This window comes from Lygodium microphyllum, chromosome 22 (assembly GCF_053477565.2).
Source record: "Lygodium microphyllum isolate KBCC chromosome 22, Lygodium_microphyllum_v1.1.10, whole genome shotgun sequence".
Taxonomy (NCBI): domain Eukaryota; kingdom Viridiplantae; phylum Streptophyta; class Polypodiopsida; order Schizaeales; family Lygodiaceae; genus Lygodium; species Lygodium microphyllum.
Window position 1 is genome coordinate 80,474,077 of NC_141156.1, and position 22,688 is coordinate 80,496,764.

The window sequence follows — 22,688 nt, forward strand, 5'->3', positions numbered from 1 at the left end:
TAAACTAACTTATAATTTAAAGTAAACTAAAACAAAAAAAACTAACCCTAAACAGCTATATGTACTAACTTACGAATCTAATCAACTAACCACAAACAATTAAAACCTACTAACTTACTAAACCAAAACAACAAAATTAAACCAATCGTAAATTAAACTAAACTAAACTAACTAATCTAATGTAACCAACTAAACTAACTAACATAAATAACTTACCAATCTAAATAAATAAACACGACTGTAAACAAAACCAACTAACTAAACTAAAGTTAACTAACTAACCAAACTAAACTAACCAATCAATCTAACTAAACTATCCAATAGATAATAAACAAAAATAATTTAAACTAATTTAAACTAACTAATCTAATAAGCTAACGTATCTAACCAAACTAACTAACAGTAAAAAACTTACTAAAGTAAACCAACAAAACCAACAACCTATTTAACTAACTAACTTACTATTTAAACCAATAAATACATCAAAACAAATTTACAACGAGAGAGAGAGAGAGAGAGAGAGAGAGAGAGAGAGAGAGAGAGAGAGAGAGAGATCACCGACCTGAATATTGGCTAGACAACCAATTCTCACAAATAAATTGCACCAAATAAACCAAAATACCAATAAATTAAACCATACCAAGCAAACCTCTCTCTCTCTCTCTCTCTCTCTCTCTCTCTCTCTCTTCCATAACACATATAAACTAAAACAAAAAAACAAACTAACCCTAAACTATATCCATATATAACACACAATGTAAAGTAACTAAGTAACTAATCTAAGGTAAAACCTACTAACTAACTAACCCATAACACATATATAAACTAAAACAAAAAAATAAACTAACCCTAAACTATATCCATAACACACAATCTAAAGTAACTAAGCAACTAATCTAAGGTAAAACCTACTAACTTACTATTTAACTTAATATCTAATCAACTAACTAAACTAAATAACCAAAAACAACCAAAACTAACTAAATAACTAAATAAAATAACTAACTAAACTAAATAAACAACCAAAACTAACTAACCACAAACTAACTAAACTAAACTCTCTCTCTCTCTCTCTCTCTCTCTCTCTCTCTAACGGCCCAGTCTCTCTCATTCTCACGTCTGCACTGTGGTGACTGCGCCTCTCTCTCTAGAGAGAGAGAGAGAGAGAGAGAGAGAGAGAGAGAGAGAGAGAGAGAACCCTGTTTTTTGTGCTTTCTCCACCCGCCCAAGATCCACCGTCATCTCTCTCTCTCACGTTTGCCATCAGAGAGAGAGAGAGATCCGCTTGCTTCTCTCTCTCTTTGACGTCTGCGCGCGCACATACACACACAGAGAGAGAGAGAGAGAGAGAGAGAGAGAGAGAGAGAGGACAACAGACCTGCCTACTGCCTACCTCCTCCTGTCTGCTACCCGTGAGAGTGAGAGCGAGAGTGAGAGTGAGAGGAGAAGGTGGTGGAAGGAGACGACGTTTCCTTCTTTCTGCCCCCAATCATGTGAGCATTTAATGCCACTTTGGTTTGGTTTGAGAGCCAAGTTTGGGAGCACTGTGGTGCTTCGACACTTTCCCGAACCTGTAGCTCAAATAATAATGTAATATAGATATAGAAGATATAGATATATAGTAAAAAGAATAGTAAGCACATGCAACCCTTAAGGCTAGGCCATATGCAAATGCAACCCTTCAAATAAGTCTTGGCACCAGTTATGTAAGGAAAGTGGAAGGCCTTTATTTTTGTTGCCTTGTAAAATAAGATTTATTACGAGCTCGAAGAGCATCACGCGACAGCAAACAAGCTTCTCTTCTCGTCGGCATTCCTCTCATTCGCAGACACAGAACGAGAAGGAAAGCAGACAGCCATGGCCCCCGACCCGCACCAAAATGGCAGCATGAAGAGCGTACCCCAGCCTCCCGCCAAGGTCTCCCCCCCTAAAGATGCGAAGAAGAACAAAAAGGAAGAGAAGAAGGAAGAGGAACTGGTACTCTCTTCTCCTCCTCCTCCTCCTCCTCCTCCTCCTGCTTTGCCTTTGTCATTTTGTTCTGGTTTCTGAGGTCTGTGGGTTTTTTGATATTGCCAGTCCGAGGAGGATCTCGCCCTAAAGCAACAGCTGGAGCTTTATGTGGAGCGTGTTCAGGACTCCGATCCGGGTGTCCAGAAACTTGCTCTTGAGAGCATGAGGTAATTTTTAATTTTTCATGCATCAACTGCACGACAACTAGAGCCAAAACCCTAGTTCACAGCAACAGTGGAGCTGACACAATTTGTATAGTATTTAAAATCCTCAGTTGTCTTCTCATTAAACACATGGAAAAATCAATGTGTTACTTTTGTGACCCAGGCGTGAAGATTGCATTTCTAGTCTGGCAAAATTACAATTCATTGTACTATATTGCTGCTGTTAGTAAGATACAATGCCTTGCTTTATTGTCCCATTCGGGACTTAAGGAGTTAAGTTAGACACCAGTATTACCTTTACCAACGCAGGTTTCTGTCTATCAATCTCTAGCGGGCTGCTGTACTGATGGGCAATGTTGTGAAAATTGGAGAACATGAACATTAATGAATCAATTAGCATCTCAGCTCGATCTGCAAAGGTCAAGATCACTGAGCAAATTTTTTGCTTGCAGGATTGAACCTATGTTATGGATCCATACAAGAGTCTTTTTTTTTGCTCACGTAGTCCCCTAGTGTGATTACAAAAACTATATCAGTCTGCAATCCCAGGTTTATGCTTAGCCGTGTAAGTAGTCTCTCTAGTAGCTGATGAAAAGTTGTTTCTGGTATTGCTAGCAAGCAATGCACATAAGCAACACCTCAACAAGATCAAAAGGTTGAAGTCAATAATTTTATTGGAAGATGGGCTGCACTTCTATTTCGAACTCAGTAGCTGATGGTTAGTGTGATGGATGAGATAGATGGAGTTGAGGCAATCCTCATTGTCGGCTAGAATGAAGTGGATTTGTCGATGCATGCTAATTCAAGCATGTTAGAGTGACCATGATTTTCCTTCTTCACCCAAACTGTCAAAGTGTTCCACCATCAAGATAACCATGAAATGTTTTACCCTCGAAACATTTTGCATTTGAAATTTTCACCCTTGTTTAGATCCTAAGTGACACACCACATGATACCTCAAAATAACACATTTAGAATGCACACGATCAACAATTTTTAAATCGAATTATTTTCCCCCCCTTAGAGAAACATGGAGAGGAAACATTGCATACTAAATGTTTGATTAGTGAAACATGAGTGAAATGCTTTCACCATGCTCCCCATGTGGGAATAGACTAGGAGCAAACACATGTCCAAACCTCCCATCATGGACTTGAAAGTCAAAGCAACTTAAGTGCTAGACTATGTTGATGCATGTAGAAATTGTCCCTCAAGGTCCATTGCATCATATTTGAATGTATAGTAGGCATTAATCTACACTACCTCAGCCCTCTCATAATTATCCCTCTTTGGCTCTAGAATACATGAGCTGTACTGCTTTACTACTACAGGATAGGGACATACCCCCTCCGTGCCAAGGCATACAGTGGAGGAGAATAAGTGTTGCAGTAGAGGAGAGCAAGGAATGCTAGAACTTGCATAGGCAGACTTGCTAGGCACTAGTGTTGTGCCATTGAAGTTGGCTTTTCTCCTTGATATGGAACCACCATTTGAGTCAATTCGGGGGTCAAGAGACGATATAGTTGTGAGAGTGCACAACAAAAGAAGAAACTCAAACATAGAGAGAACGAGATAGCAGGAAGAAGAAGGAAGAAATAAAATTGCACCAAGTGGAATAAATGCTGAATACAAGCAGAAGGACTGACGAGTTGTTGCACACAGCCCGAGTCATCAGTGAGGGCACTAGATCAGGTTGGAAATAATGACGGTAGTAGTGTCATCGGAGACAGAGGAGGATGCCTAAAGTCAGATGAGAAACTTGCAGAAGATGATGGCCAAAGTGAGGAGAGACCAGCTGTAAATAGTTTAAGTCCACCAAATTTGGCCAACTTGCCAAAATGGCCAAGAAATTGACCAACCTATTGGAAATGACCATAGGACTGCAATAATTGCAGTCCGACTGCATAGGAAAATGGGACAAATAATGACATGGCATGTTGGCCAGTGTGGAAGTAGGCAGGCATTGGTAGGAGGTGTAACCAATTGATAGACATAGAAAAAGGGCTTGAAACAAGAGAAATGTACACTAAAATGCTAGAGCTCCCATGTCTCTGTTAGACCCTTTTGACAAGAGCTCACAAAAGGGAGATGATAGATTAACCATACTAAAATAGACAGGGTAACATCCCTCTCAGATCCTAGGAGTGTATGTAGACCCAACAACCTCATGTGATGAAGCATAGAAGCCTTGGGCAAAGGCTTCCTAAAGAGATCCGTTACACTGTCCTTTGTGGGATAATAGGCCACCACCAACTCGGAATCCATGATCCGCTCTCAAACATAGTGGTATCAAACCTTGATGTGCTTTGTGGGAGCACGAAACATTGGGTTCTTTGTTGGAGTGAGGGCATTCTAGTTATCCATGCGCAGCTCTGTACGTCTTGTATGTGGAAAGTCAATCTCTGCCAACATACGACGGAGCCAAATTGCCTGTATAGCTATAGAACAAAGTGCAGGACACTCAATCTCTATAGAGGAAAGGGCCACAATAGGTTGCTTATTACTACTCCAAGAAATAGCTCTTGATCCAAAGAAGAAGGCATGGCTTGGAGTGGACCATCTCGTATCCAGGTCACTTGCCCAATTAGAGTCATTGCATCTGGAAAGAGTGGCTCCCTCTCCATACATGATCTCATAGATTCATGTCCCCTGTAAGTAGCATAGCACACACAAGGCAGCTTTGCAATGAGCTTGCGTAGGAGTCTTTAGGAAAGAAGACAACAAAGCTACCACAAAGGAGCTGTCTGGCCGAGTGTGGATCAACCAGATCAAAGAGCCAACAAGGCACCTATAGCGGGTGGCATTGGGAAGAGGATCACCTACTACCAATAACTTGGACTCCGGGTCCATGGGGCAAGAAATCGGTTGACACCTGCCCATACCAAATTCCGAAAGAAGCTTGGAGATGTATATGTGTTGGGAAATAAAACTATCCTGTGCCATTTGATAAATCTCCAATCCAAGAAGAAGTGTAGGACCCCAAGATCTGCCATGTCGAACTCCTGGCCCAATATCATCTGAGTTCGATCAACCTCGTGTGTTACTCTTTGTGATAGTGAGGTCATCAACATACAAGATGACCTAGAGGCACATGTCCTCCTCTACCTTGTAATAAAGGTTGGGGTCATGATCTAATCGATGGAAGCCACTGTCCAAGAAAAATCGATCAATCCATTGATACCAAGCCGTAGGAGCTTTAGGCCATAGAGGACCTTCCACAACTTGTAAACATAGTCCTCCTTCTCCTGCATAAGAAAACTAGGAGGCTATGAGACATAAATCTCCTTCTCCAAGATGCCATTTAGAAATTCAGACTTCACATCCATTTGATAAATCAGCCAGTGGTGGTGATGAGCGACTAAAGCCAAGATAGCTCAAATAGTGGACATTCGAGTTGTTGGTATGAAAGTCTCAAAGTAATCTAAACCTGCTCAGTCATCACTGAGAGAATCCCTTGGTAACAAGTTGTGCCTTATACTTGTCCAAGGTCCCATTTGCAAGATACTGGGTCTTATAGACCCACTTCACACCAATCACCTTTAGCTTCTTTAGACAAGGAACGAACTCCCAAGTTTGGTTCCACTCGATAGAATCAAGCTTAGCGTTCATAGCATTGTGCCAGTGGTGATGAGTGACTAAAGCCAAGATAGCTCGAATAGTGGACATTTGAGTTGTTGGTATGAAAGTCTCAAAGTAATCTAAACCTACTCAATCACTGAGAGAATCCCTTGGTAACAAGTTGTGCCTTATACTTGTCCAAGGTCCCATTTGCAAGATACTGGGTCTTATAGACCCACTTCACACCAATCACCTTTAGCTTCTTTAGATGAGGAACTAACTCCCAAGTTTGGCTCCACTCGATAAAATCAAGCTTAGCGTGCATAGCATTGTGCCAAACATTTGTTGCAAGAGCTTGATCAATTGTAGTAGGCTCATGGTCTTGGAGAAACTGTGACTAAGGTCATAGTGCACGCAGAGTGAACTATTCCACTGAGCATGTAGCTTGGCTGATTTGTGTGGGCCAAGTAGCATCTCAGGGATCTAAGTAATCCTTGAATCTTGCATGAGCCTTTGATACCATTGAGGAATGGTAATAGGCTCGCTTGTGGCGAAGGGGATCGAGAGGCCTCTAGGACTTGTAAAGCACTGGTTTGTAGTAGGGACTCCCCCTTGCTAAGGGAAGATGGATCCTTCTCATTCGATGAAAAAGTTCCCCCTTTGATGGCTCGATCCCCCCAAAAGAAACTTAAGAAGATGAAGGTGTAGAAATACTTCATGACAAAGTAGTAGATGGAGGAGCCATCAAGTGTGGAAGGGAAGAAGGTGAGGGAGAAGGCGAAGGAGGGGGAGGAGTTGTAGATGAAGAAGGGGGTGGCAGAAACACTAGTTACACAAGCATTGCCAGTTCAGCCTGCCACTTTACAGTAGCCAAATGTTGGCCTAAATGGACAGGGAAACAGTTTTCAGGCTTTACCACAGGTTTTCCCACCGACCTCTGTACATCCTGGGTACTTTGGAGGTGGATCTGTATTTCAGAGTATGGTTGGTTATGCCCCTGGAAACCAGATTTATGTACCACGAACAGTGTTTGGGGGTACACAGGGTTTTATGCCAAACCCCATGTATGGCAATATAGGCATGCAGCCTGGATTTCAGGGAGTTCAGGGCAGTTTTGGCATGCCACAGGGCACTTTTGGTATGGCTGGTTATCAAAATCAGCAAGCAAGTATTGTGTCTACAAGCCCTGTAGTCAGTGGTCCGGCAACTTCCATGCCATCTGTTAGTGTTCCTATGTTTCAGGCATATCCTACGGACCCTTTGATGGCTCATGAGAAGCCAAAGCCATACAAGGAAGGTGGTGTAGCCGTACAGTTTGACATCTTTCGAGGATTTGAAGATAGGACTAAGGCTCTTTCTTTCTTACAGCAGTTTGATGCCGCATTTGCAAGAGGGAACTTTATAGAGCCTTCTAAGGTTCGGAAAGTTGCCACTTTTCTTAAGGGTAATGCTAGTTAGTGGTGGAGTACACTGTTGATGCAAGGACAGGCTCCTGCCACTTGGACTTACTTTAAGCAAGTATTTGCTTCTGCTTGGTTGACCAATGAATTTGAGATCGATGTTATGTCAGCTTGGCACAATTTGGATGCATCTAAATGCAAGGATATGGAAGACTATAACAAGAAGTTTTGGGAGGCTTTGCTTCCAGTCACTTCTTACAGGGTTGTGCCATTGACCGAGCAGATAGAGAAATATTGCTGTGGGCTGCCCAAGGAACTTTGGAATTATTGTACAAAGACAAAGGTCACCACTTCGACTCAGTTAATTGAGAATGCTACCACAGGAAATGCATTATTGTTGGGACAGTCAAGTGGTTTTGGGGGCAGCATTAAACAGGACAAACCTGAGAAATTTTCAGCAAAGAAGCCATTTGGTAAACAGGTTTCTCAGATTTCTCAAAGCACAGGTAAATCTTGGCAGTTCAAGAAGGAGCCAGCCAAGTTCTTTGGACAGCAGCCAAAGGACCAGAAGAAACCTTTTGTGCGCAAGTCTCTTGAAGAGAGAAAGGCTTTAATGGCTGAGAGGAAGTGCTTTATCTATGAGCAGACTAGTCATATTGCGTCTAACTGTCCGGACAAGAATAAGAGACTAGCTGATGATGATAAAGAGGACAGGAAAGGAAAGAAGCCCAAACCTTCAGCATGTTTAGTGCTAGATATGCAGGGAGACAAGCCACATTTGGATGCTAATGAGCTTTGCAGAGCTTGGGGTAAAGTTAGGGATCAATATGTACTTATTTTCTTTGATCCTGGAGCTAAGGTAAACTTTATCTCACCAGAGTGTTAGCAGAGTATTTGTCAGCTCATGTGTGAGTTTGAGCTTGATCTGGGCTGGGCATTTTTATTAGGTATTTTAGGTATTTTTCTGGTGTGGCATTTTATGCCAGTGGAGCATTTTATGCACCAGTCGGCCAGCTTTAATGCTGTCCGACCAGCATTATTGCTCCCCACTTTTTCAGCCTATTTATACTTAGTGGCTCCTCCTCAGTCAGTCACTTCATCTTCACCATCTGTAGACTCTGTGGAGAGAGGAGCCAGTGCCAGTGCCCACGCAGCCAGTGACTCACTGTTGTATGCGACTGTCTCGTGTTCAGATATATGGATTCCATTTTCCGTGCATACATCTGAGTTCTCATCTGTATCGTGTTTTTTTCTTTTCTCTTTTTGTCTTGTGTTTCAGCAGTTTATTTCAGCACATGTTTATGCTTCCACCACTGCTCCACTTCTGACACAGAGTTGGCTTCTACTTTGGGCATCAGAGCAGATGAGATGGGCTACACAGTAGAGGCAGGGTTGGCCTGTCCTGGTCACTCAGAGTCTGTGACACCCATTCTTGGAAAGCTGCGTCTTCATGTACAGTCTTATGTTGATGCAGAAGAATTTTATATCATGCCACTGGAAGGCTGTGATGTCTTGTTGGGAATGCCATGGATGTTTAGAAAGCATGGTGTGTTGGATGCCTTTAACAAGACACTGACTTTGGAACATAGGGGAAAGACTCATGTGCTTGATGTGAAGCTTAAAGGAGAGTCTGTACCTGTTGTATCGGCTTCTGCCATTACATCTGTAATAAAGAATCATCTTTCTGCGTACTTGATTTTTGCACGTGATGTCAAGGATAATGATGAGTCAAAATTTTCTATGTTAGATAGAGACATGTTTGCTTTCTTGTCTCAGTTCAGTGATTGTTTTTCCGACTCATTACCATCACAGTTGCCACCAAAGAGGTCTGAGGATCATGCAATAGATTTGGTGCTAGGCAGTAGCCCACCAAATAGACCTCCGTATAGGGTTAGTGCAGCCCAACAGAAAGAGGTATTGAGCTAGGTGAATGAGCTCTTAGAAAAAGGGTTGATTCAGCCAAGTTCATCTCCCTTTTGCTCACCAGTGCTCCTAGTGCAGAAGAAGGATGGCTCTTGGCGCATGTGCATAGATTACCGAGCGTTGAACAAGAATACCATCAAGAACATGTTCCCCATTCCAAGAATTGACGACATCCTTGACCGTTTGGAAGGAGCGTCCATTTTCAGCAGGATAGATTTGAAGAATGGATACCACCAGATCAAAATTAAGCAAGAGGAAGTGCATAGGACTGCATTTAGGACCATGTTTGGTCTCTATGAGTTCTTGGTAATGCCATTTGGACTTACTAATACTCCTGCTATGTTTAATCGAATGATGGACAGGATTTTTCGTCCATACAGGCAGTTTGTTGGTACATTCTTTGATGACATGATTGTCTTTTCAAAGAATGAATAGGAGCATAGAGAACACTTGAAAGCAGTCTTTGATGAGCTTTGCAGTAATAGGTTGCTTATCAATGGCAAGAAGAGTGAGTTCTTCTTGGAAGAAATCCAGTTCCTGGGGCACATAGTGTCAAAGGATGGTGTTCGAATGGATCCTGCTAAGGTTGAAGCAATTAGAACATGGCCAGATTTGAAGACTGTCCATGATGTTAGAAGCTTCTTGGGTTTGTGTTCTTACTACAGGAGGTTCATTCGCAATTTCACAGAGATTGCTTTTCCTTTATATGCTTTACAGAAGAAAGGAGTCTCTTTCCAGTGGACACAGAAAGAGATTTGAGCTTTTAATCTTCTTAAAGAAAAGATGACTTCTAGTCCAGTGATCATTCTACCAGATCTTAGGAAGTCATTTGTTGTCCAGTGTGATGCCTGTGGCAATAGCATTAGTGCAGTGTTAATGCAAGATGGCAGGGTAGTGGCTTATGAAAGCAAAATCTTGCGAAGGCCAAAGAAGACTATGCAGGTCTATGAGAAAGAATTGCTGGCTGTGATTCATGCGCTTTCTAGTTGGAAACACTACCTACTTGGGGCAGATTTTGTTGTCCAGACAGATCATTAGACATTGCGTTATTTCTTAACTCAGACTAAGCTGTCAGAAAAGCATATGCATTGGGCAAACTTTTTGTCAATGTTCCATTTTCAGATTGTGCATGTGGAAGGCAAAAAGAATGTTGTGGCTGATGCTTTGTCAAGGAAGCCACAAATTTCAGCTGTGTCAATTCCTTATCATCATGAGCTTGATGATATGAAGGAACAGTATGCTGATGATGAAGATTTTGCAAGGATCTTTGATCAGCTTGTCAATGGACAACATCATGAGCATTATCTTCTCAAGGATGGTTTCATGTTGATGCATGGTAGACTATGTGTGACTATGCCATTGAGACGGAAAGTTATGACAGAGAGTCATTCTCCACCGTATGCAGGGCATCGTGGTATTGATGCAACAATCAAAGCAGTAGAGACATTCTTTTATTGGCCTACTTTGAGAAGAGACGTGGATGCTTTTGTGCGGCAGTGTTTGATTTGCCAAAAGGTCAAGTTTGACAGGCAAAAAGTACCAGGGCTTTTACAGCCATTGCCTATTCCAGATAAACCATGGGAAAGCATAGCTATGGATTTTATCTTTGGTCTTCCAAGAACACAGACAGGAAATGATGGGATATGGACTATTATTTGCAGGTTTAGCAAACAGGTTCATTTCATTCCTGTCAGGAAGAAGATAAAACTAGATCAGATGGCACGTTTGTTTATGTGCAATGTCTTCAAGTATCATGGTATGCCACAGTCTATTGTCAGTGACCGTGATCCATGGATGACAAGTCTATTTTGGAGAGGCATATTTGAGAACATGGGCACAACGCTTAAGTTCTCATCGTCATTTCATCCACAGACTGATGGACAGTCAGAAGAGGCAAATTCTACTGTCTTGGATGTGCTTAAGTGCTATGTGTCAGAGCACAAGTCAAAGTGGGAGCAATGTTTGCCTTTGGTCGAGTATGCATACAATAATACTGTGCATTCGTCAACAGGCAAAGCCCCTTTTGAAATTGTTGAAGGTGGTAAAAAGGTTCCTCCCATTTTGCATACAAAGGATAAGATCTTTCGGGCAGATCAGTATGTGCAGAGTATGGGTGAAATGTATGAGAAAGTTAAGCATGCCCTTAAAAGGACTTAGGCAAAGCAAAAGAAAGCTGTTGATCATCACCGTCGTGAATTGATATTTTCACTTGGTGATTGGGTACTGTTGCGGTTTGAAAAGACACGCTTAAAGAAGCGGAAAGGCAAGGAAAGTCTTTTCACTAAGCTTAGTATGCAATCCTATGGGCCTTTTCAAGTAACAGAGAAGATTAGTGATGTCAGTTATAGGCTGAAATTGCCTGACAATTGGAAGATTCATAATGCTTTCCATGTAAGTCTTCTTAGACCCTATGTGGGTGATGTGCCAGAAGATATGCCAGCTGAGGAATAGCCCGAAGTTGAGAAACTTGATGAAATTCTTGTTCCAGAACAGGTACTGGCATACAAGGAAAGGAAAGTGAAAGTCAAAGTTGCTAGAAGGTATTTGGTTAAGTTCAAGAACTATCCAGCTATAGATGCTAAGTGGATGGACAAAGGTGAACTTGCAGAGTCACCTTATGTGTTGGAACTTTACCTTCAAGCATTTCGCTTACAACCTACCTTGACCCCTTGTATCTCTAAGCTGAAATAGATTGTCAAAGTGACAATTGCTCAAGAAAGAAATTATGTACAGAAACAGATTTTGTATAGGTTAACACTTATTGTGTCCATATGGTTTTCTCAGTGCTAAAGAAGTAAGTATTGCTTGCAAGAATACAGTTTTTACTTCTAATGAAATGAATACATGTTGTAACAATGGTTGCTCGATCGGGCATGTATTCTGTGAATTGACTCAGTGGGGATATCATTTTGATGTACCAGCCACTAGATCTCTAGTCAGGGTGATGTGGAGTCATCAAATGAGAATCTGCCACTATGGGGATATCATTGTGGTGTACCGGCCACTATATCTGGAAACAGTGATGTGGAGTCACATGATGATAGTCTGCCATGTTTCACAGTAAGAACATACATGTGTTAACAGTGTGTTCAATACACAATGTTGATTGATAGCATGTATGTGTTGTGCATGTGTTGCCAGGTGTAAGTTCACTGGGTTAGCTGGAAGCATGTATAACATTCATGCAAACGAGGACGTTTGCGATTTTGAGAGGGAGGTATGTCACAAGACTGTGACAACTATTACCTTTTTGTTGATTTCTTTATTACATATTTTATTTGGTTTTTCTTTTTGGAAGGATCCCTCTTGAAATCTAAATGCCTGAGTTGCATGGCCAGTATGTGAATCGGACAAGAATGTCTAGTGAGTCAAGACTGGACAGTTAAGGTCTAGTATAAGTCTGGAAGAGACTGATGGCACTGTAGATTGACAAGCCTGGAAGAGACTTGTGAAAGTGTACATGGACAAGTGTGTTGAAGAACTAGCCTGGAAGAGACTAGTTCAAAGTGAAGATGGACAAATCTTCAAGAGATTAGTCCATGTGGGGTCATCAGTGGAAATTCACTTTTAGTTGAGCTACATTACAAATTTGGATGTAGCCATAGTCTGCAAAGATGGTCAGAAGACTAGTGGGATGCAATGGAAGCAACTCCTAAAATTTAGGGAGTTACTATTTTTGGACCTCAGAATCTGTTTGCGCCCTTGTCTATGATGCACAAAGGGTTGAGCTTGCTTCCTACTCTCTCTCTTTCTCTCCCTGACAGTATGGTTATGCTGCGGAATCAAGGGCCTTTCTTCTGATTCAGGTACAGCTGTGTGGAATATGCTGTTTTTGCATGAGGCAAGAGCCTCTTTTCTCCAGGAACAGGAGCAGTTGTTTGCCGCCCACAAGCAGAAACAGGTGAGGGTGGTAACCTCACCAAGCAAGTGTCTGAAACAGCATTAAATCAGTTCTGATTCTGGACTGTTCAGAGGTTATTTCAGAGCCCAATTGATGTTAGAATCAAGGGGCACTTGGCCCAGATGATGCAGGACAGTGCAGGGAATAATATGAGCTGAGAACAGGTGTCAGAACAGGTCTGAATCAGTAATTACAATGGCTGAACAGTACAGGGAATAGTATGAGTTGTAAACAAGTTTCAGAACAGGTCTGAACCAGTAAATACAGCAGGTTGAAATGGTCAATTCTGCACTCCAACCAGAAGATTCAGACTTGGGCAGAGTTTCCCCTCTTGGTCAACTTGATTTGGGTGAGTAGTTGTATTGTTATGCTGTCAAATTTCACCCAGAATAGGTGAAAGACAGCCCATTGTACTTTCTCTTTTTAAAAATAAAGAAATACAGCAAGGGGCGCCTGACTTAGGGGCCAACAGGGTGTCTGTATTACATCAGGAGCATTCTAGCTTCCTGTTTTTCTTCTTGATTCTGTGTCTTTAAGTTCAGGTAAAGTGGACGATTGTAAATTGGGTGAAAGCATTTATGTATTTTGGTTATACACTACTGCTCTTTCCAGTGAACAGGCCGGTTACACCTCCAATGGCGAGAGGCCATGGAAAAACAGCTTGAGAGTATTGACTGAAATGAGACTTGAACCTTGGTGGATCGTTTGAGCCACAATAAATTCATTAGGACAAAGTGGTTTTTTAGGGCTAAGCTAAAAGCAGATGGGACTTTGGACAAATTTAAGGCTCGCCTTGTAGTGTAAGGTTTTCAGTAAAAGTAAGAAATTGGTTATAAAGAAACGTTTGCTCTTACAACGCGGTTGACTTTATTTCATTTTTTGGTTGCACTTGCCGTTCACAACGATTGGCCAATCTATCAGATGGATGTCAAAAGTGTCTTTTTGAATGATTATTTGGAGGAGGAAGTCTATGTAGAATAGCCTCTCAGATTTTCTTTTGTTGAACGAAAGTATAAAGTTTTTGGTTTTGAAGTAAGTACTGTGGTCTTGGGTCTTGGTTCGAGAGGACACTTTCCATGTGACTCTCCCACCAGTGTCTATTGTGACAATCAAAGTGCCATTGCCCTCGTAAGCAATCCAATCACCATACCATAGATGTGGTATGTGGGGGTCCACTTTCACTTCACCTGAGAGTAAGTTGAGCTGGGTACCATACCCCTAGAGTTTGTGCTTTTTTCGGACAATTTTGCATATATATTGACAATGGTTGTTAATTATCCAGTGTTGTAGTATATGTTACCCAAGATTAGCTTAGGTACATCCTTCTCTTTCTTCAGATTGACGGGGAGAGGATGCTTTTCTCTTGCTTTTTCTTTCAATTTAAGAGGGGGCGACTTTTTTTCTTGATATTGATAGTGATGATGCTTACAGATTTTGATTTCTTTATTGTATTTATTGCACATTGTATCTTCGTCCGCATTGTTAGGATGACATGATTATAAAAGGGCATTTGGGCAAGTGAGCACTTTCCTTGTGAGAGCATTGTCCAAGTGGTATTGTTGCACAACATTTTGCACAAGTATGATTATCCTTGCATTGCCTTTTGCATAACTCCAGTGCATTGGTATTCTATTCTGTAAACATGTATATGTGTGCATTTGTTTCTTTACAGTCTTTCTGAGTGGTTGACTCTAGATCTGCCATATTTGCAGCATTGCACATGGCACTCTCCCTTGCTTGCTTGCTTGCTTTTCACACATTCTTTTTTACCTCTCCACAAACCCCCCATATTTGTTGCGCATTCCACTAGTCTACTACTTTGTCATTGACATCAAGTAGTGATAGGGATAGCTTGTTTATTTTATGAAAGCCTTTGGGACTGGCTACTTCTCTCTCATCTGTTACTTAATCGATCGCCACCTCCCCTTTGAAAAAATGATCTGTTTTGTGATGCATGGGATCTGACCATTCCTTTTCATTCTCCCCCTAAGGTATAATACTTGATAGGCCACAAAGTATATTTCCTCGCTCCCCTCCCCGCCTACACATTAAGGGAAAAAAAAAAGGATTTAAAGTGGTTTCATCCGCCTTTGTAGGTCTTGATAAGTCACTAGGTAGCCAATAAGGACCCTTTATTTGATGCCTCGGCCTCTATTGGGTGTCTCTTTGGGTTGTCGATGTAAGATAACCATTGCCTTTGTAGTCTTGGTAGACCATTGGCAACCGTGTGAACCCTTTATCCAATGCCTTGGTTGCCTTTAAGTGGAATGCGTTGGAGTGATTATGGGCTAGAGCTATGCTTGCAGTTCCTTTCTAGTTCTAGTTTTGGGCTTGAGAGGGGTATTGAGATAAGAAATGCATTGTAAATTGATTAGCTCTTTAAAATAGCCCCTAAATGTGTAAATTATCCAAAGTTTGATTAAATGGTGTGTGATCTTAGAAAGTGTCGATGTCCCATAAGCCAAACCCAAGCTTATTTTCACAAATTTATTTAGTTCACGCCTATTACCACTATTGTGTGATATCTTTTAATATTTTCCCCATATTATACATTGTTTTTAGTGAGTAAAAACCTTGCCGTATAATTGAATTACAAGAAGCCAAAATGCATGTGTTTGCACTTGAGACGACCACAAGTTTTTGTCGAAGTCTTTGGAACATCTACTAGTGGGGAATCTGATGGAGAAGCAATCTCCTCATCTGTAGATGGAGCTTCAAGAGGCATAGGCTCCACAGGGATTGGCTTAGGTGCCCAACTATCACTTGGATCTCCAAGAATAGGGTGCTTCTCAGCTCCTTGTGCAACTGGTAACTCAATGAACCGCACATCTGAGCTTGTATAGACATCTCTTGAATGGGATCATAAATCCTATATGTTTGTGACTGAGAGCTATTGTCATGAACACTTGTCTCTTGGAAGATGGCTCGAACTTATGCCTTTACTTCTTTGGGATGTAAACATATGCATCACACTTGAATACCTTAAAATAAGGAATATCTAATTTTAGTTTAAAATATGCCTAAAAGGAAGTCATACTAGCAATGACGAATGTGGGTGACTGATCTAGGATATGATTTGTGGCGGCCATTGCTTTTGCCCATAGAATTGAGGCGTGTTGAGAAACCACTTCTTGAGTTCACACGCTTCATTTAGGATTTTGCACTGACAACCCCAAAAAGGGTTGGTGTCCACATTTTGGTCGCTTTTTCAGCGGACACCCACACAGTGGTGCACCACCCTAGATAGCTTATGCCTATAAATAGGTAGATAGTCCATTCATTTTTTACACTCCTATCGCCATTCTTCAGTCATTCTTCATCCCTTTTTCTTTGTCATCAGACACCCTTCTCTTCTCTCACTAACCCCTTTCATTGCCTTCATACCCCTTTAGGAGGACATTGCGGTTGGTGGCTTGTGGCTGCTTTCACCCTTCCTCTTTTGCTTCAGACTCTTTGTTCCAACATTAGGCCTTGTGTTTGGGGCATCTTCCACATGGTGTTACCATCATCTGCTTGGCGTTAGTACCCTTCTCCATCAAGCTTCACCTTCACTTGCGTTTTTTAGGTTGGAGGCCTTCTCCTTGCTTAGTGTGATCATCTCTTGGTTGGCATCAACATCCTAGTCTCTGGCGACAGTCTACATCACCGAGTGTTAAAGATTTCATTACTCGTCTATTAGAGGGGCTGTTGGGACTTGTGTTTTTGCAGCCTGGCTCCTGCTCCATCACTTGGTGTCACTTCTGTATCACGAGGGTTGTTGAGACCTATGTTTTTGCAGCCTAGCTTCTCCTCCATCACCTGGCATCACTCGTATGTTGCAGAGGTTGCTGGGACGTGCGTTTTTGCAGCCCGATTCATCCTCCATCATCTGGCATCATCATTCTCCACTTGATGTCAGCGTTTGGGCTGCTCTCCTTGCATTTGACAGTTCCGTCACTCTGGGATTTGTGTTTTGCTGCCCAGGTCACTTCTTGGCATTAGAGGATTGTGGTTAGCTCCCTCGATAGCTGGCGATTATCTTTCACATCTCTGATGGCATTAGAGGATTGTGGTCCGCTCCCTTGACAACTGTCTTTCACCTTCTAGTGATTACTTCGATAGCCCATTGCTCGAAAGACTGTGTATTGCTCCTTTCACTTTGCAGATTTCCCATAGGTGTTGTTGCTTGATTTAGATAGGACAGTGCAATTATCTTCTAAGCTTCAGCTTTGCTGTATTAGCTTTTTTTCTTAGAGCATGATTCAGTGCATCATCACCATGTTCTTCTTGTGTTTTTGAGTTTCTCCTCTCTTAGTGTTTGCCGTACTACGCACTGTGTTACTCCCTACAAACCCTACTCTCTTTGCACCGTTGCTTATTTTGACATGGTATTAGAGCATACCTATTATTTTTGACAAGGTGTTTGCCAATGCTCCATTATAGTCCAAGCCATCTTGATGACACTATGGTTCTTTTGCTACAATATGCCATTCTGATGAGAAATGTTTGTGTCGGCATATGCTCGATGAATTCCTTGATTTGCACATAATTGACCTAATTCACCAGAGACAAACTCTCCACCCTTGTTAGATCTCACTATCTTAAGCTTTTTCCCTGAATGGTTCTCCTTGAAGCCGAGCCAATCCTTAGAGTGAGAGAGCTTTAGATTTCAATGCTAGAAAGTAAGCCCATGTCATGCTATTGTAATTATCCACAATCAACATAAAGTAAAGACATCCCTTAAGTGACTCCATCTTCATAGGCCCATATAAATGTATAGCAACAAGCTCCAAAGGCTTCTTGGCCTATCGTGAAGCCTTGCTGGGAATCGCATCTCTATGGTGTTTGTCTTGGATGCAAGATATACATGGTAAATGGCTCACTTCAACATTTAGCACAAGTTGCCTTTCAAAGGTACTTGTAGTTGAGGTGGCCGAACTGAGCATGCCATAGCTTCGTTTGAGACTGGGAAGTGAGGAAAAGAGAAATATGGGCTGAAGTGCTCCGCATCTGATAGACACCATTCTCCTTGTGTCCTTTGCAAAGCATCTGTCTAGTCTTTCAATGAAGAATATGAAAGGAATCCCTGTCAAACTCAACTTTGAGGCCAAGTCCACAAATCTTATGTATTGAAAGGAGATGATAGCCCAAGCCTAGAAAATAGAGAACCTTTGAAATGTGAGCACTGCCATGTCTATTTGGGATCAGTTGCATATGACCCTTGCCTTGTATTGGAACAAAAGAACTATCACCAATTAGAATGTGCCCATGCATCAGGCGCATATGGACAATGCCATTTGGAGAAGGGGTCATGTGGTAGGAAGCACCGCTATCCACAATCCTCTCTCAAGACTGGGGCCATCAGGGCTGCATCAGATGGATCGTGTGAAGAAGGCTCAATAACCTCTAGACGTAGAAAAGCCATTGATGAAGGAGCCCCCACTGCTTCGGAGTCCTTTGTAGCCTTCCTCTCTTGCTTCTTGGTGTTCTTTTTATCCTTTTTGGGGCAATCTTTCTTCTAGTGACTTGTCTTACCATAGATGTGGCAAGTGGACTTCTTTCTTATCCCTATTGTTTTTGTCTTCCTTCTTAAAATGCAGCCTGCCATGTGGCACATCTGCCTGACCTGTCCAACCTGTCCAATCTGCTGAGACGACTGCAGAATGACTGTCTGACCTGCTCTTGTACATGGTATGACTGCGTAAACTACTCTAATCTGCCTTGTACATGCTTGTGCCTATCCTGGAGGTGACCAAGTCTCTGACATCTTCATGCAGCTGTTGGGTCAAAAACTAGTGTTGGGCAGCCAGTGATTGACGGGGCAGGGAGGCAACTGTTGTGATTGACCTGGCAGGCAATAGGACAGAGAGGCAGCGACTGGTTTTACAGTCAAACATGCACGTCCAACTGCAAGGAAGAAGACGTCACAGCCAGGTAGCAGATTCAGCACATGTGCAGGGAGATGCCATGAGCAGGCTGAGCAGGCAGGTTTGCCACATAGACAGGCTGAAGTGGACGCACAGAGGACAACAGATTGTGAGGAGGAGCCAGGACAAGATGCGCAGGTCATCAAATCTGGAGCAGTGGTAGCCAACTTGGAGACTGAATGGCAGCTAAGGTGGCAGCACTTGGTGAGCTGAGTGGTGGCTGAGAAGGGGTATGGCTTTGATACCACTGTTAGGTTAGGATTAAGCAACACATGCACACACACATGCACTCACGATGAACAAGTGAACAGTGAGAGAGGAGAGTTGTTGGAAGGTCACATCCAATATGTAAGAATGATACTAAAAGTACAATCCTTGAGATACTAAAATACGGCACCCACTGACGGGTGTTCACAAGGGGAAAAAGCCCATCTCCAGCCAGAAGGTAAAAAGTGCCTGTGGATAGGGGAGCATTCACACGAGAGCTATTATCATGTGTAACAAGATGAAGACTGAAATAAGAACTGACATACAGCTGCCCAGGCTGCCTATATAGGCAACCAAGAGAAATCTGACTGAGTAGCTGTGGCAAAATACAGTAACGGCCAACCTGCAATGTGTCAAAATGACTATGAGAGAGAGGAAGTAATGCCTTGGACAAAGGGCCAAGAAACCCTGATATGGATCTGGACATGCTCAATTTTGACATGGTATAGAAATGAATTGCCAAAGTCAGTCAAGCTTGATGATAACAGGGCATACTTATATGATATTAGTGTTATCTACTGTAAGTGATATAAATTGGGAAAATGATCTTTATTCCATAGGAAAAAGAAATTATTAGTGATCCTTCATTTTGACCCCAAAAAACAGAGGTTCATTGTATTCAACCATGTGAGATTTTCCTATTTTGTATTATGTTTATGTTATCTTCCCTGGTGGTTTTTGACTTTTCTGGTAGCTTTATGAAAAACTGGATACAGGCAGGAGATTCGGACTGCAACGAGCTCAATGACATCTGTTCCTAAACCTCTGAAGTTCTTGCGTCCACATTATGGTTCTTTGAAAAATTTCCATGAGACAATGGCCGATATTGAGTTGAAGGTGCTAGTGATCTCTTTAGCACTGATGTTTATCATTATATTGTGTTTGTTTGGAGTCTAAACCAAATTTGTTTCTGTTCAATCTTCTTCAGAAATATTTGGCAGATATTATCTCTGTCTTGGCCTTAACAATGTCAGAAGATGGTGAAAGGGTAATTAAAATCACCAAAAAATTGTACGCTGGTTAATGTATTTTGAGTGGTATGTGCCTGGACATGCCCTAATCTATGAGTCATTCTTTTTGTAGGAAAGTCTTAAGTACAGGCTGATGGGATCAGTAGAAGATATTGGTTCATGGGGACACGAGTATGTGAGGTAAGTCTTTGTTTGCTGGGAAATCTGAATTTAGAAGTGTATGATGTGTGTAAGAAAGTTAAGCTGTTTTGGCTTATTTGACATGCTCAGGAATCTGGCTGGAGAAATAGGTATGGAGTTCCAAAATCGCCAGGTATTATGTTGCTATATTCCGTTCTTGTGCTCCAATGGACATGCCTTTTAGATGCTTGAGTATTTCTTAAATCTGTTTTCATAAAAGATCTGTTCACATTGGAAGTCCAAGCAGTTTCATATGTTCACATCTTTGATACAGCAAATTCGCTGCATCCAGATATGCCGTGCAAGTGTTTGCTGTTTAAGAATGATATCTCTAGTATGGAGTCTCAAATTGCAATGTAGCTTCTTTGGAAGAAGGTTGAAAGGCAAACATTATTTATTTGTTTAGAACTGGATGCTTTTAGGTTTCAATCAGTTCTCTAACAAAGGATCAAGCTTTCTAGTATTCCTTTATTTGAATGTATGTGGTGCTTCTGGAAGCAGATTGTTCTGTGACTTTTTTCTTATAGCCTTCGTTTCTTAGCAAATTCAGTATGAGAACAAATTAGATTTGGGTGTTGTCCTAAGTCACCACAATTGGATAGAGCTCTTAATGTTCCTTATTGAATCAGCTAAGGTTCACAACTAGGAGACGGCCATGACCATTGACTCCTTTCTCAAACCCTGGGTGTGCTAGGAGTGCAAATGCAGAAGAACTGAAAGCAATGGAAGAGTCGTCATGAAGATACTCACTACATTGTCCACTATAGGACAATATGTGAGGAAATGGTAGGTTTGCAGAGAGAATATATGAAAAGGGGATCACTGCATCATAACCAAATGCAGTTAGGGAGATGGGTGGCAGTACTTGTAGAAGGGTAGGAACCTCTAGATGGTTGGTGGCAGCTTGCAGAGTGTCCTCCACGTGGAGGTGTCAGCCTGCAGATGAGACTGCAGCAATAGAATGGAAGCATCCAGAGCTAGTGGCAGCCTTCAGTTCAAAACGCTGGTGTCCGGACACGAAAGCAACCACCAGCAAGGGTGGTGCACAGTGCACTAACAACAGAAGTGGCAGCACGGTGGGCAGGGAAAGTCTTTTAGGGCAGGGACAGCAGCCAATGAGGAGGAAGATGAAGGAGGATGATCATGAGAAAGGTGATGGACAGCTATAGAAGATTTTTGGGCGTTTGTCCTACCATCAAATAAATTCTTTTTGGGGCTGTTTGTTGGGAGTTAAAATTAGGCCAAAATGCACGATGATTTATCTAGTATTTTACTTGCCCAACACCCCCTCTCAAGCCCTGAAACGTGCCCCGGGGGGGGGGGGGGGGAGTATAATTCTGTCCTCATGATCCAAAAGGTCCCACCCTGAAGAGACCAGGATATTGTACCAAGGGTGTCACATTGGACTGCCCAAGGGCCTACCAAGATCATGGAGGCAATTTATATCTTCTTTTCGGTAGTCCAAGTGAATGGATCCCTCGAAAAGGACAATCATGTGGCAAGATTGTGCATGACAGAGTTCTGACGAGGTAAAGCTGCCAAGTTGCAATGTAGCAGAAAATGACCTGCACGACTATGATTCAACAAAGCTCCTTATGTCCCTCACAGACTTAGTGTAAGGCTCACAACCAAGAGATGGTCACGATCGCTTACATTTCTAGACTATGTCACCTATTAAAATCACACATAGCTATGGACATGGATAGACAGCATCTTCAAATTTGAATCATGCCTGATGCCCCATCATTGTTTGTATTGTTTGGATTGAAAGTAGATGATCGAGGACAAGTGAGTGTTTAACTAAGTGTGCTTTCTAGATTGTCATGCTTAAGTCACCTATTATGCCCCATCATTGTTTGTATTGTTTGGATTGAAAGTAGATGATCGAGGACAAGTGAGTGTTTAACTAAGTGTGCTTTCTAGATTGTCACGCTTAAGTCACCTATTAGAATACCACATACATTCCAATGCAGACAGACACGGCATTGAAAATTCCAATCATGCTTGATTCCCTGTCATTGTACACATTGTTTGTGTAGGACAATACAGATGCAAATCTTATGTTCAATTACATGGATGCTTGCCTAACCCACATTCTATAGTGTGTCAAAAGCTATCTTACTTGTCACTTTGTTCATTCCTTTTCTGGGAAACATCTTGAGAGTTGCACTTGGTTTTGTAGATGGAGGACAAACCTGTTGATGACCTTATGGCACTAGTAAAGCAAATTGTACCTTTTCATATAAAGGTAAAATAGTTAAGCAAAGTCGTACTGCTCTAATATTGAGAAGTTTCTCTATTTGAAAGTTGAAAAAGATCCTGAGTGCTGAAGGTCGTAGTTATTCAGATGAAAGCAAAGTCTCTTCCCTAGTGGCCTAGCATGGCAGAATTTGTTGATAGCTCAAGTG

The 22,688-nt window shown here is 41.9% G+C and overlaps 1 protein-coding gene across 1 annotated transcript in view; it reads left to right on the forward strand.

The window, feature by feature from the left end:
• Positions 1-1,722: 1,722 nt before the first annotated feature.
• The window catches only part of LOC148017336 (26S proteasome non-ATPase regulatory subunit 2 homolog A-like), a 35,629-nt gene continuing 14,663 nt past the window's right edge, over positions 1,723-22,688 (forward strand). The window contains exons 1-7 of the mRNA XM_087663111.1: positions 1,723-1,977; positions 2,077-2,177; positions 19,846-19,966; positions 20,058-20,117; positions 20,213-20,280; positions 20,371-20,413; positions 22,463-22,528. Of these exons, the coding sequence (XP_087519237.1) occupies positions 1,858-1,977; positions 2,077-2,177; positions 19,846-19,966; positions 20,058-20,117; positions 20,213-20,280; positions 20,371-20,413; positions 22,463-22,528 (579 nt within the window). The 5' untranslated portion in view covers positions 1,723-1,857. The remainder of the gene's footprint in view (positions 1,978-2,076; positions 2,178-19,845; positions 19,967-20,057; positions 20,118-20,212; positions 20,281-20,370; positions 20,414-22,462; positions 22,529-22,688) is intronic.